At 39.8% G+C, this 14,869-nt stretch overlaps 1 protein-coding gene across 8 annotated transcripts in view; it reads right to left on the bottom strand.

The window, feature by feature from the left end:
• The window catches only part of SORCS3 (sortilin related VPS10 domain containing receptor 3), a 612,545-nt gene that overhangs the window by 21,437 nt on the left and 576,239 nt on the right, over nt 1-14,869 (bottom strand). For all 8 annotated transcript variants that reach the window (XM_021072812.2, XM_021072813.2, XM_084993359.1 and 5 more), the window contains 2 exons: nt 13,975-14,161; nt 7,677-7,810 (listed from right to left, as the gene is read on the bottom strand). In XM_021072812.2, the coding sequence (XP_020928471.1) occupies nt 7,677-7,810; nt 13,975-14,161 (321 nt within the window). The remainder of the gene's footprint in view (nt 1-7,676; nt 7,811-13,974; nt 14,162-14,869) is intronic.

The following is a 14,869-nucleotide window of genomic DNA, read 5'->3' as shown; positions in this document are numbered from 1 at the left end:
TCCTCTAACATTCTGTGTCACTTATCTTTTCATTCCATATTCCACTGGACTGTAAGTATTTTCAGAGTAGTAACCACATTTTATTTATTTCTGAATCACCCACCCTTGGCACAGGAGAATCTATATATAAGTTGGATGCATGGTCATATTATTGATATTTTGTTTATCATATTTGTGTTTTCCACTGCCAGGCATTTATAACATTTTAAATGATTTGGAAAACATATAGACATGCGTATCTGTGCTCGCTTTTTAATCTGTTTTTCTTTTTCTGTTTTCTTCCCCTGCTCATAACAGATAGGAACTTGCCAAGGATAAAGAGATAAAGAGAATAATATATATTTTTTTCCTTGGGATCTAGACTCTTAATAGAAGCAGGTGCTTATTGAAGAGAAGAGAATGCAGATTCTGAGATTGAAGAAACATTATTCAGTGGTTATCTTGAGGCCCTGCCATCTCAAATTATCCAGTGTTGGCAAGGTAAGTCATAACAGTAGGAGGCTTCTCTAAGGCAGCTCATAAAAAGGTGTCACAGGCACAGATGAGCCAATTCCCTCTCCTCTCCGTGAATCGGGACAATAGGATAGAGTGCTGATGTAGCCAGCTGGGAATGCACAGAGTTGCCCTTTAAGAGTGTGGGTATCAGCTGGTGTTCACACAACACACCAGTGCACCTAGATCCTGCAAAAGCTCAGAGTGCAGCTTTCAGAGAACATCCCTGCTGCAAGGCTGAAATTTCCTTCCAGCTGAGAATTTTCAACTGGGTTTTTGAAACCATAATTTAATTTTTTTGGCTTTAAAATTCTATTGCTTTATTTTATGACTAGGCTGATGGCTGGAGTTGGGCAGGATTCGAGGTATTGCCCTAAGCTTTCCGACACCCTTTCTTCTCTGTTTGCTTAAATGAAAGAAAAGAGTATGGAAAGAGTTATACTCTTCTCCTTAACTAAGGGCAAACCCCAGAGGCCAAACATTCTTGCCCATACTTATGGCTCTGTGATGATACACACACAGGTGTGGCCTTATTAATTAAACAACAAATGAGGTACAAGTAGTTCTTGGGGATGGATATCGACTCCGTGGGCCAGTAGTGGTTCTTTAGTGTCCTGTGTTGAAAAAAGAAGCTGAAGTCAAATTGAGTTCAACACAGCAATGGAATAAAGGAAAAGCATTCACCTCTGAGTTGCCATTTCTAATTTAACAGGAACAGAGACTTGAAACTCTGCCTCTCCTCTGTTACCATCTTAATGAATGACTGGGAAAAGTTTGTCTCCACTGTGGGCCTTAGTTCTTTATCTGTTAAAGGTTTGGGTTAAAAGATGTGAGGACTCATTCAGTGATCAGAATATGTAGGGTTGATGCATGGCTTTTGGCAAACTTTCTAGTTTCTACTAGTCAACCCATTAGGTCTTATCTGTCAGAATACCTCTAGTTGCTTCATTACCTTAGTCATATTCTTTGGAAGCAAAATGAGATCCTTCTATATACCCAATAGAATGGCTAAATTTTCTTTAAAAATAATAATATCAAATATTGTTGGGGATGTGGATCAACTGGAATTCTCATACATTTTTAGTGGGATGTACAATGGTGCAACTTTGCAGGAAAAAGCCCAGTTTTATAAGAAATTGAAATAGATTTTTCCATAGCAGTTGTGACATTTTATATTCGTGACTCATTTATTGCAGTCCTGGCAATTTAGTCTAGATAAAAGAAAATACATATCTACAAACAAAAGAAATATTTATAGCAGTATATTTATAATATCCCAAAGCTAAAGAGTCTAGGAAGACTTATCAATAGAAAATGAACCAACAGGCCATTGTATATGCATACAATAACTATAAAAGAACAAATACTGATATACATATCAGTATGGATAAATCCCCAAACCATAAGAAGTGAAAGAAGCCTATATACTTCTTTCAAATAGTATATTTATATTTATGTGAAGTTCTAGAAAAGGGCAAACTAATTCACGATAGAAAAGAAGACAGTGGTTGTTTCTGGAGTTGGAGTGGGAATTGACTGAGAAGGAGCACAAGAGAATTTTAGAGAGTAATGGTAATATTATATATCTTGATAGGATCTGGGGTTACAGGTATAATGCCTTTGTCAGAACTCATGAAGTACATACTTCAGATGTGTGAATTTCATTGTTGATACATCTCATACCTCTATGGGGGAAAAGTATAAGCAAATATTGAATTCTAGCTAATGATTTGCAAACTAAAGCATTGAGGACAAAGCATATAGGTGTCTGAAATTTATTCTGAAATGAATCAAAACATTAAGATCAACTGACGGCTGGATAAAGAGATGGGCAGATAAACGGGCATGATAAAACAAGCATAGTAGATACACATGATAGATTACAGGGGGTAGGTATAAATGGATGTTCACTGTAAACTTCTTTCCACTCTGGTTTATGTTTGTGGTTTTTAACAATAAAATGTTGGGAGAGAAACAAAAAAGAGGAATAATCAATGTATTTTTATTTTTTCTTGATTCCACAAATTGCTCTCTCTAACCATGATTGTATCACATGGCCCTTCTGTTTTGGTTACTGCCCTGAGCTAGCTCTAATCTCTTCCCACCTCTCACCACCAGGATACTGTTCTCTCCTAGTGGTGCCTCTTCAGAGAAACTTCACTATTCCTCTGTCACCTTGTTTAGCTTTCAGAGGTCTGCGTGGGCCCTCCTTTCTCTGCACACACTTATCGCCTTACACTAGGGTGATTAGTGCTGTGTCAGGCAGTGATGTCTCTTTCTGAGAGGAATGGAATTCCTCCTGTCCCAGCAGATTTGGTCTGCTCTCCATCTGGCTGCTTTCCTAGCAGATCCAGGAATCAAGCAAGGAAGCAAGTCTGCAGGACAAGGGGATGCCATCTGGAGTGGGAGGGAGTGTGCCATCCCACCAGCCAGGCAGGGCTCTGAGCCACAGAAAACTGTGTTGAGTGTGAACACGTGGTCCTGGGGCAGCAGGCCACAGGGGTCTGTGCTAGGGCAATGGCAGAAGCTAATTTTGTTTTCCAAATGGCTTTCATTTTTCATTAGCTGTTAGGGCATCATGGCTGATTTCACCTTCCTTGCAAAGCTGGAGCGCTCCACAGGATTCTTGAGTTCTTCACTGGCCACCCATGTCTAGTGCACAATGCTAAATTAAATCAAGTATTTTAAGGTTCATTTACTAAATCTATTAGGCAAGCAGACACATTTATTAAGCCAGACCTCTGTTAATCCCAGCAAATTGGCCTTTTAGAGCCCTACAAATCCAACAGGCAGCCAATTGACTTCTAGGTTCTTTGTCTGAGCTTTAGGACCACCCCACAGTGAGGCTCTTGCCCAACCTAGGCTATGGGCTGCATCCCCCTGCCCTCAGAGGATTCTTCACATGCAACAGATTGTATATTACCCACTGAGACCTGCACGAAATCAACAAAACTCCAAGTGACTATGTAGTCATGAGATTCCCACTTGACCAATAAATCAGGAAGCTTCAGGGAAATGTTTGGATGGTACCTATACTAGTTTCCCATATACAGTAAGTCAAGTTAATACAGGATATTATAAAATATCCCCAATATAAATGTATACCTTGATAAAGTCTGCCATTCCCAAATTGTGCAGATGGTGCATTCACTCCACTTACCTTACTTAAAACATTTATTAGATTGCACAATGATGTGTGGAAAGTGCTTATTATATGAAGTGGGGAAGGCAGGATATGTAATTGTGAATATGCTATTATTAGAACCGTATAAGAAAATAATCTAAAATGCACAAAGACCAAATCTACATTAATGAAGTAGTATGTAAAAATATGTTATGATTATGGGATTATTTTGAAAATTCATAGTTTGGGAAGACGCATTTCCCTCAAAAACACATACAGACACCTGTACATGCACGTGCACACACACAAACACACACACACACACAAAACCTCTAAAAACTCTTCAAAGATATCTCACTGTCTAAGGTATCACTGTCCATGAATCTGGTTATATTTTCTATTATGCTATCCTAAATATGAGTTTCTATGTCAAAATAAAATGTATCCATTTATGTCATTCAAAGCCATTTGTCATCTATCCTCTCCAATTTTAGTATCTTATGCAATTTCTTCCCAAATGCATCCCGCTTTGGTGGAATCAATCTACACAGAACACAAACATGCCCAAAGCATTAGCACTGCACACAAACCCCTTCCCCTCCTCTCTGCCTTCATTCTACCACTCCTTCAATGCCAATTTAGGACCAGCTCCATATACCACTAGCTCCAAGATCAAGAAGCCCTCATACATCACTCTCTAGGATGCTTGGCTAGGCCAGTAATGTTACATTCCTATTATTGTAATTTATAGTACCAATTCTTGGATGTTAACCTCATATTCTCAAATATCTTGTTTCTTAAGGGCAACAAATGGAATTTATACTGCTTTTTGTTCCTCATAACATATAGCACAAAATGTAGATTCTTGAAAAAAAGTCTATGAAATCACTGATACAGTTTCACATCTACTGATAGGCATGTAGGCATATTGGCCTACGTTGGATTTCAGGAATGCCTACACTCTTCAATTTATTCATATATTATCACACTTTCTCACCAATCATTGTGTGTGTGTGTTTATACTGCCTTCTCATCTGGAATGTAATCTCCTGGAAAGTAGGGACAAGGTTGTAAGTGCTCTTCTATCCTTAAGGGCACCAAACGGAGGGTTGGCTGCAAAGGGTGAGGGTTGATTCTTATTGGGAAGTTGATTTAGTTCAACCACCTGGGTGAACATGTCCAATGCACCTGGTCACAACACACAGAAACAGACACACACACACATCCATGGGATAATTTCTCCTCCATCAGGGATGTCCTAATGATTAAATAAAATATAATACATATCAAGAGTCTAGTGCAAAGTCAATGGTAGAAATAAATGCTCAAAGTTAGTATTAGCTCCTTTTACAGATCGGTTCATTCATCACAGGTAACCAAATAGCGTGACAATCGGAGCACTTACCAACACACCAAAATATATGCATTCATTTGCCAGGAAAATATGATGCTCACTGAATCCATTTGTGTGCACTATGACTACCTTGGTATTTTTCAGTCGTAGTGCTATAAAAAGCACTGAAAATGTACCTTTTTAAAATGGATAAAACAACTGTGCTTGGAGGTGGGAGAGAAATCTATGGAACCGCATCACAGTTGCCACTGAGACACAGATGCCATTGATGCAAAGAGGAGCACAGCAATGACTAAGATGTTTAAGTCTTTAGAGGTGTTCTAAGTGCTTAAGTACCTTTCTTTACTTAAGCCTTGAAGTAATATTACAGTGTAATCACTACTAGTTTACTCTGATATTACAATAAACAAAGCTGAGGCACAGAGAAATGACCTGATTTGACAAAAGGCATACAGCAAGGAGAATCTGAATCTGGACCCCATCCCAGGCTTGTTTCATTTCAGTACTGCTCTATTTGAATGCCTCTAATGTACTATCATTCTCAGGGTGCTTTGGGAACAAAAAACAACTAGTAAGGCCTTTCAGATCTGGATATTTGTACAGCACTTTATGCTCAAGTTTATCAATAGATATTCCTAACTAAAGGAATACTTCAGGTCATCACCAATTTAAAAAATGAATCTATAATACCATTCTACAATTTTTAAATTTCTCTTTCATGTCATAATGTAGATAGCTACGTAGATATTTCAAATAATAACTCAGTGATGTCCATAGATTAGATATTACTACCCTTGATTTAGAGAAAATAACACTGAGACTCAAATCAGGTTGATTTGTTCAAACTAACACAGATAATCTTTAGAGAAATAGAAACTAGACTCTCCAATTACTATGTCCACTTCTCTGTTGATCAAATATTTATTAGACACTGTCTGGTATTTCAGGTCTTAGAATCAGCACTCAAAGGGAAAAAATGGTACTGTAGAGAAACTACCTTGGGTTCCTTGCGGGCTGTTGAGTAAATTAACAGTAAATGTTTATGATGGCCAAGAACTGCCCTCCTTACACACAGTAGTGTCTCAGTAAAGATCACAAACTCCCTGGCTTGACAGCTCACATCTCGCATCCTCAGAGGTGAAATGAACTTAAAATCATTCTCTTTCTGATATTCTCCTCCCAGAAAATTTTCTCTTTGCTTTCACCATGGATGTCTGCTGGTGTCTAACGCAGAATTTTAAGGTCTTTGACCTCCAAGAGACAAACAGAGGGATGCAGCTGAAGCACTCTGCTGCTGGGGTGCTGGTGCCTGGTAGACTGGGGTCAGGAGACCTGGGTTTAGGTCCAGCTGTTTGACCTGGGGATGCTTATTTCATACACAGAGCTTCAATTCTCTCATGTACCACATGGGGATCTTATCAACTAACCTCCTTATCCATTGTCTTTGTGAATAATAACACCACAAATGCAAAAGCATCCTAGCCTATACTGAGAAAGTATGAAGGTATATAGCACAAGTTATGCAAACAGAAGTGTCCCTTGGGCCCATAAATCTAATTCAGTGTTTTATCAACCCATCCTAACTGCCAGTTTTTATACAAAAATAAAAAGCATCCATTTAGCGAGTACCTCATCTGTGCCAGAGAGAGGCATATTATCTTTCTTAGTTTTCACAAAAATCAAGATGACACAGTAATTATTCTCTCCAGTTTACAGTTGAGTGAATTGAATTTTAGGTCAAATCACTTGATCGAGCTCACCCAGCCAACAGGTGCATTGCTGGAAATATAACCCTTGCCTCTCTGACTCCAAGATCCATATTCTCTCCACCCTATCATGCTTCCTCCCTAAGCAAGAGCAGGGATAAATCAGCTCCCACTCTTACCACGCAGGAGCTGAAGTTCTCTGTGGTCATCCTGAAACAACCAAACAAAACTGGCACTGTTCCATTCCTTTTTTAAAGGAATTACTACACAAGCAACTGGAGAATGACTGAAAAAAATGCAAAGACCAAAAGAGGACTAGAAAAAAACAGGATGCCCTTAAATTGAGCGACCCTCAGATGAAATGCACCCAGCTTCTGTTATACAAGTGGGGTCACTCTGGACACAAGCTTCACCAGCAGCAGTCGCTAGGAGTGGGAAGTATGCACAAAGTCCAGACATCTGCCCTTTAGTTCCTTTTTTGAGACTTGGCAACATCAGTACCATGCCAAAGAAGAACCCTCTATAATTCATAGAACACCTAGTAGGTCTCTATAAAGATCCTTTACATGCATTATTACCCCATTTGATTTCCACAGCTCTGCATTTAGATATCTAATTTATAGTTACAGAGGGGTCACAATCTCAGAGGTGCTAAGTGATGTTGTTGACATCATTAGCTAGCTAGTTAGTGGAAAGGCCAAAATTAAAACAAAATGGAACAAATGAATTTTTAGAAATAGAGGAGCAAGAACAACCAGATTTGGAGAGCTGCTCCAAGTACTTTCTTCCTTAGGATTTTTTGAACTTGCCCTATTGTAATTATGTTACAACAATGAAATTGGTGTAGGAAGTTATGTTGTGTATTCAGTTATGTGGATTCATAGCTTCATTAAGTGTCCCTATTGCTCACAAACCCAGAGCCTCCAACATCAACACAGAACTTGAAACACAGGGGCATTCAGTAGAGACATAATCAGACACCAATCCGAAAGGGCCAAACCTTTGTACTATTGCCGAACCACCAGAAATAGGTAAGGGTCCCCAGCTGGCTGGGCCACACCACTGCACTGATGTTGACCTCCTTATTTCTTATGGCAACAAATGGAACTCTGAGATGAACGTGCTCCACAGGACCTGCGGGAGCAAGGAAAGTGACGTCAGTGATTATATTCCTGGAATAAAGAAATGATCACACTCCCAGATTCTTCATCTTAACTCCTATTACCATCACCTATAATAAAACAAGGACTGAAAACTCACAAGTATGGAGAAATACATGCATGTAGGTGTGTGTGTATGTGTGTGTGCCTGAAATGAAGCACACAGAAGAGGAAACTCTATTGCCTTTGGAATGGATAAGCAATCAGATCCTGCTGTGTAGCACTGGGAACTATGTCTAGTCACTTATGATAGAGCATGATAATGTAAGATAAAAGAATGTATACATGCATGTTTAACTGGGTCACCATGCTGTACATAGAAAATTGACAGAACCTGTAAACAAGCTCTAATGGAAAAAAAAAATAAAACTCATTATATAAAAAGTTTAAAAAAAAGAAGAGGGAACTCATATCCGGCTTCAGAGTGTTTGAGTGACATCTGAACTTCATTTATATCTGATGAGCCCAACCAGGGATGCTTATGAACCTTCAGTCCAAGGACAAAGCTAGTTTACTGGACACTTAGCCAATAAATAGGAAGAGCAATCTCTTTCATTTCTGACGATGAGCCTGTATTGTGATTGGGGGTCAATTGCATTGTATGAAGGGTTCTTCCATTATCCTCAATTGTTAATTGGTTCCATCTTGTTCAACAATGGGCCATTGTGCCTGTCATCTGCAACACTCTGCGGGTGTCATTCAGAAGCTGCCAGGCTGCTTTATAAAAAGGAAGACAGCACATCTCCCTAAATTGAAGGAGACATAAGTGCCAGGGTCCCAAATAATTACAACAAAACTGCTTACAAAAAGGTGACTAAAACTCTGTTGCTTTCTTTTTCTCAGAAAACTGATATTAGTCGTCTCAAGTTCTAAACTAGCAAGTAAGAGAACAGATTGGAATCCACCTTATGCATACTAAGTGAGGAGTTTAATTTAAATCGTTTGCAAAATAATGTGAAAAGAGGAAAATGCTGGTGGAAAATGTCATTGTGCCAGTATTGCATTTGTGGTATAGATGCGTTATTTTTTTTTTAACTCTGAGGAATTGCCCCCCTTATCCTCACCCTTTCTCTTTCCTTTCTCTTTATTTTTTCCTTCTCCCCTTCTTTTTCTCCCTTTCTTCTTCCTCCCCTTTTCCTTATATCCTTTCTCCTTAACCAAATCCAATTAAAATATTCTAATTATCTGTCCACACTATGTTAGAGCACATTTTTCCTGGTTTCCATCATGAGAGTATTGATCAACTCATGTGACTCACGGTCACAACTGTAGAAGGGGGCATCTCTTTAGCTGGGGGCCTGCAGTTCTTCTCATAGGTAGGACATTTTTCAGGCCACCCAGTCTTCACTATTTACATCCTTGTTTATTTTGGAGACAGTTTAGAAAGAAGAAACCAGATGGACATTTTTCATTTCTGCCCTTGTGTAATTTTATCTCTATGACCTTTTCCTCAATCTTACGGAAGCTTGAACAACACAGATTGTTTATGCAGTCCCCTGTCTTCCTTACAGTAATAAGAACATACAAAAGTGACATTTGGATGTTAAAAGCACTATATAATTAATTACTATGGGGTGGCACTCTTTCCATCAGCACAACCACACCGTCACTATCCCTGTGTATCACTGAGTAGAAGTTGCTCTTAAGACAGTGGACATTCTTCTGAGCCTCACCAGGTATACTCTATGCTGTAGGTAAATTTACATGGACTAGCTTTTGGGTAAGGAGAGCAGCCAGACCTGCTTGCCACTGTCCAGATGGTGTTTTCTGAAGAATCAAGAAGAATCTGTGTATCTATGGCGTGAAAATACTCTCGGCTTATGGCTCTCTCACCTGACCCCAGACATATGGCTCCTCAAGATTTCTTCCAACAAATAATTTCCAACCTGTCACTTCAGATACATATCTGGCTGGAGGCTTAATTATTTTCACTAAGTAAGTCTGTTTAATTATTTTTGTCTGGTTTGATTGCAGGTGAGAACAAAAATTTTTAAAAAACAGGGTGTGAGAAAATACTGGCTGCTTTTCATTCCTTCATTAACTCATTTTTTGGAGTTTATCTGGTTTGTCTCTATTGGTTGTTTGTGTTTACACATCAGTGTGGAAGAGAATGAGGCAATGAATGGGGAGGGGTCTCTGGCCAGGCCATGATCTAGAAGGGAGATAAGAATCCTCAGTCTTGATGATCATTGTACGACTATAAATGCAATAAAATTCACTTAATAATAAAAAAACCCAAGAAACAAACAAACAACAATAAAAACAAGAATAATCCTCTGTCTTCCATTAACACCTCGAGTCATTCTCCACACCCAGACTCCGATCTCCCATTTTTCTCACACTGGCAAAGGGGCCCCTTTTATACTCAAAGTCAATTCAATGCTCCTGTTTTTTCTTAACTGATGTATTGTTGCCTTACAATATTGTATTAGTTTCAAGTGTATGGCAAAGTGACTTGGTTATACATACATACATGTATACGTGTGTGTATACATATATATATATATATGATTTAATGTGTATATACATATGCTTTTATTTTTCAATTACTTTCTATGATAAGTTATTACAAGATATTGAATATAATTCCCTGTGCTATACGGTAGGTCCTTGCTGTTATGTACGGTAGTATATCTGTTAATCCCATACTCTCAATTTATCCGTCCCTCCCTTTGCTTCCCCTTTGGGAACCATAAGTTTATTTCCTGTGTCTGTGAGTGTGTTTTTGCTTTGACAATTATTCATTGGTCCCATGTTTTAGATAATGCTCCTGTTCTCAAAATGTGTGGAGCCCATTCCCCCAGCCAGCTTATGGGAACCCTGGTTTTTTCCACAGTTGATTGATGATGTCGCTATTACTCATGGCCCTGGACAGCCTTCTCAGCTTCTGTAGCTCAGAGGTCTTGGGTCCACCAGGGCTCATACTGTTGGGTACTTTGATGCTCCCAAATACAAAATGAGACCTCCTTCTCCATAAATCCAAGCCAAACACAAAAGGGATGGGGCCTTTCTGAATTGGAATAACAACAAACATGGCCACATTTATGCCAGCTTCAGAATAAGCACATTTGGGTAAATATAATCTCAAGGAAAACATGTATCAGCTTTTTAGGACAAACAACAACAACAACAAAACCCATGAGCCAGAAGCTCCAGGCTTTAACTAGAGATAAACCATGGATTGAGGAGAAGAGAGCTAAAGGACTTCAGGAGGGAACACAGAAAAATCCTACAATTCTCCCTGTCAAATAGTGCTCTTTTTGATAAAAATCTAATAATCTCCGTGAGATTGGTTATTATGGGCAGCTAACAACTACTTTTGTTAGCTAATGGCCCAAGGTGAGGCCAAGAGCAGTTTCCACTACAATAACTGTCTGGTAAATGCAGCCATGATTGATTTGGAGGGAATTATGAGCATGATAAAAGCTTCAAGGAGCATTTCCTCCTTCACACACATAACCCTCAGTATAAACCTGTTCTCTGCTGTTGTGTTTTTTGCCACTGAGATACGTTGGTCTCCATGGTCCTGCAGGCAAGACCCACTCTTGGCAGAATCAGGACCATGGGTGGGGCAGGTTGTTGGAATAGAGGAACGTAAATTTGTTTTTCCTTTGTCTTCATTTTTAAATGCCACGGACAGGTCAGGCTGAGAGTTAAAAGGAGGTACTCAGTCCTCACTGCAGTAGGAACATTTATTGTGTGCCAAGCTGGGTGCTAAGTAGCATTTTGAAATTGACATAGACCTGAAATTGCCATCCTTAGACCTGTGTGCAAGACTGGCCCTTTGCTGGCATCTGAAAACTTGGCTCTGGGAGTGTTTCCAGTCAGTAACTGATTAGAATGCTTTACTCTGCCTATTTTTGCCAAAGATGTGGTTTATTCTGAAAAAGTGTTTTCCGTGGGGAGTCAGGAATTTGGTGCATGCTAGGCAGAAGATGGCTGCTTGATGGGTGCCCAGTAGAAGCCAGGGACTTGGGTCTCCAGTGAACATCTCTGGTAAATGGCCCATCATACATGTTGCTACAACTCACTGCTGGAGGAAGTATGCACGTTCTGTGTGGCTCCATGGAGAGAAGACTTGTAAGTTTGCACATGATTTCTCCCAGGCTTTGTTCCACTTTTCTTTTTCCTTTTGCTGATCTTGTTTGTCTCCTTTCACTGTAATAAATCTCGGTCTGAAGTATGACTATGTGCTGTATCTTGTGAGTCCTTCTAGAAAATCACTAAACTTGGTGGGGAGGTGTGTCTTGGGGACCCCTTGACACACACACATAATCCAATTTGATTCTCATAACCTCACTCTAAGTACTAAAGGTGAGGAATCAGGGGTTTGTAAAAACTAAGAAAGTTGACTGATGTTAGACATTTCACAAAGGGATAAGATCAGAATTCAAACACAGGTCTCCCTTGCTCTAAACCTGGCTCAGGAACACCTTGCACCCCACCCACCTGGGTTTCTGACCTGGTGCTCTTGGCACAGAAGAATTCTAGTTGGTGTGGTGTGGCTATCACCACTTGGGTCATTGATGACCCGTTTCTCGCAGCACCTCTCTTGCCTCACCAGAATGTAAACTCAGCAAGGGCAGGGCCATCTCTATTGCTGCCTCGCCGGTGCCTAGCAGAATGCCTGACCTATATTAAGAACTCAACCAACTGTCTGAATAAATTACTGAATGAATGGAGGTGTCACTTGTGTTTCCTATTTACTGTTATAAGACCCCTTAGAATTAAGCCATTTGAAAACTGAAGCTCAGAAGACCCAGAGAAGAAATTATTTATCTCATGGTTGTATAGCCTCACATCTTTAAGAATATAACGTATATAATCCAGGTACTTTTCCATGCACTTCACTCATCACTGCTGGTCCTTATGCTACTATTGTGACCAGAATGCTAGGAGACTAGCCAGGAGACTGTTCTCCAGGGTCTTTTTAAGTGTAGGCTGTTTATACAGTAGAGTTTATATGATTATTGAGTTGTTAATAGAAAAGGGGCCCCATGATTTCACCTAGATTATTTTAAAATGTATAATTTTCACCATATGTAGCATATTTCCCCCCAAACTATTATGGAGCATATATGTAAGAACCAAAGAAGACCTTAGACTTATGAGTATCCCTATAGAAACCAATAAGACCCCATAACAAACATTCCTTGATCCAACATTATAAAATCATATTTATGTCTCAGTTTATACAAGGCAAGTCCTAGGACAGCAAATACACAAAAGGCTTCCAGTACAAACACACTATTTTGGAACTTCAGCTGTTGTTTCAGTGTGTGCCAAGCAATAGCCAAAAACCATGAAATATATTCTAGGACAGCAAAAATATTTTAGAGACAGAGTCCCCATCATGGCTCAGTGGTTAATAAATCAACTAGGCTCTATGAGGATGCAGGTTTGATCCCAGGCCTCACTCAGGGGGTTAAGAATCCGGCATTGCTGTGAGCTGTGGTGTAGGTCACAGACACGGCTTGGATCCCGCATTGCTGTACCTGTGGCATAGGCCAGCAGCTATAGCTCCAATTCGATCCCTAGCCTAGGAACTTCCATATGCCATGAGTGCAGCCCTAAAAAGCAGATCTTAGAATATTTACAACTGAGATAAACTCAAAGTAACCTTGGATGTAAGAATTAGGTTATTTTGTCTGTTCAGTTCTACATTTAAAACAATCCAGGCAAGAGTTTCTTTAATCCTTCTTTGTCTCTCCCAAGGAAGACAACAATTTACTTGGATTTGTGCTTCTTTCACTCATAGTAACTTGAAAATGAATCAGTGGCTATGAACCAGATGAGTTTCCTCCTCCCCCACATTAGGAGGCTCCAAAGCAAAGGGAAAGGACTTTTACCTCAATGTGTGCTTGCATACTCAGGCACACTTATTTACATCAGAACAGAGTGGAGCTGAAAAGGAAGGACTAGTTGGTAATGTTATCCAAACTTTCAAAATCCTCAATCTACTTCAGTATCATGAAACTCAAACACAGGAGAGCACACATCTCAGTCTTTTGATTGGAATCATCATTTGGGGTAATAGGCAAAGCAAATCCAGCTCAGCTTTGAACCCCAGGAAATCTAGACACAGGGAGTTATCAACAGGGAAAAAAAGTATGAGAGGGGATGGCTGGTGCTACTTACAAACCACGTGCAAGAAGAGGACAGCTGTGTCTGAACCCAGGTTGTTCTCTGCATAGGCCGTCACCTGGAAGATGCCTGCACTCTTGTACACATGCTTGATGCCATCCTCAATGGGACTGAAGTTAGCATAAGACACGGCAATCCCATCCCCAAAGTCAAGCTGGATGTTTGTCCTTTGGAGATCACCCTGCAAGGGGGAATAGCAGTTGGCCTGGGTCCATTCACATGATCTAGCTTGACTTCTATTTGATGCCTGGTCCTGTGCCTTCAGCATCACCCTCTGAGGCCCTGATCTCTCCAAGGGGGCTGAAACACCCCCAACACAATCATCAGACTCCTCTGCTATCTACTGGGCATCATGAACAGGTGCTATGTGTGCCCCCATATGACCAAGCTCAGGGCACACTGGTTTGTTTAACATTGGCAATTGAAGATAAGGTAGAGCTTCTATGAAGTTCTGAAGTGGGGAAACCAAGGGCTTCCCTGGCTCCCAAACACACATGGTTTAATTATTCCTACCTTTGTCATAATAATAATAGTAGTAGTGGTACTAATACTAAAATAATAGTTGCAGCTAATATTCATAAAGTTTCTTTTTAGTTCCAAGCAATTAATCCTCTCACAACTCAGCAATGCACAAAGTGTTACTGTCCCTATTTTAGAAATGGGGACAAAATACATTAAGTAATTAGATCAAAGTCTTGCAACTAGCAGTAAAAGACCCAAGTTTGAATCCAGGCAGTCTGGTGTCAATACTAACACTCTCAACCACCAGGCATGATTATAACTGTTCCTAACTTTTTTAGTATTTATTATTGTGTTCCCAGCATCATGCTAATCATTTAACATGTATACCACCACCTTCAAAATAACTCTATGAGATAGGATGATCATT

The sequence above is a fragment of the Sus scrofa genome, chromosome 14 (assembly GCF_054392235.1).
Source record: "Sus scrofa isolate SSC_HxYL_T2T_F1_AM1 chromosome 14, Sscrofa_HxYL_maternal_Yorkshire_Landrace_v2.0, whole genome shotgun sequence".
Classification (NCBI taxonomy): Eukaryota; Metazoa; Chordata; class Mammalia; order Artiodactyla; family Suidae; genus Sus; species Sus scrofa.
Note: the sequence above shows the minus strand (reverse complement) of the source record. Positions and strands in the feature narration are given on the sequence as shown.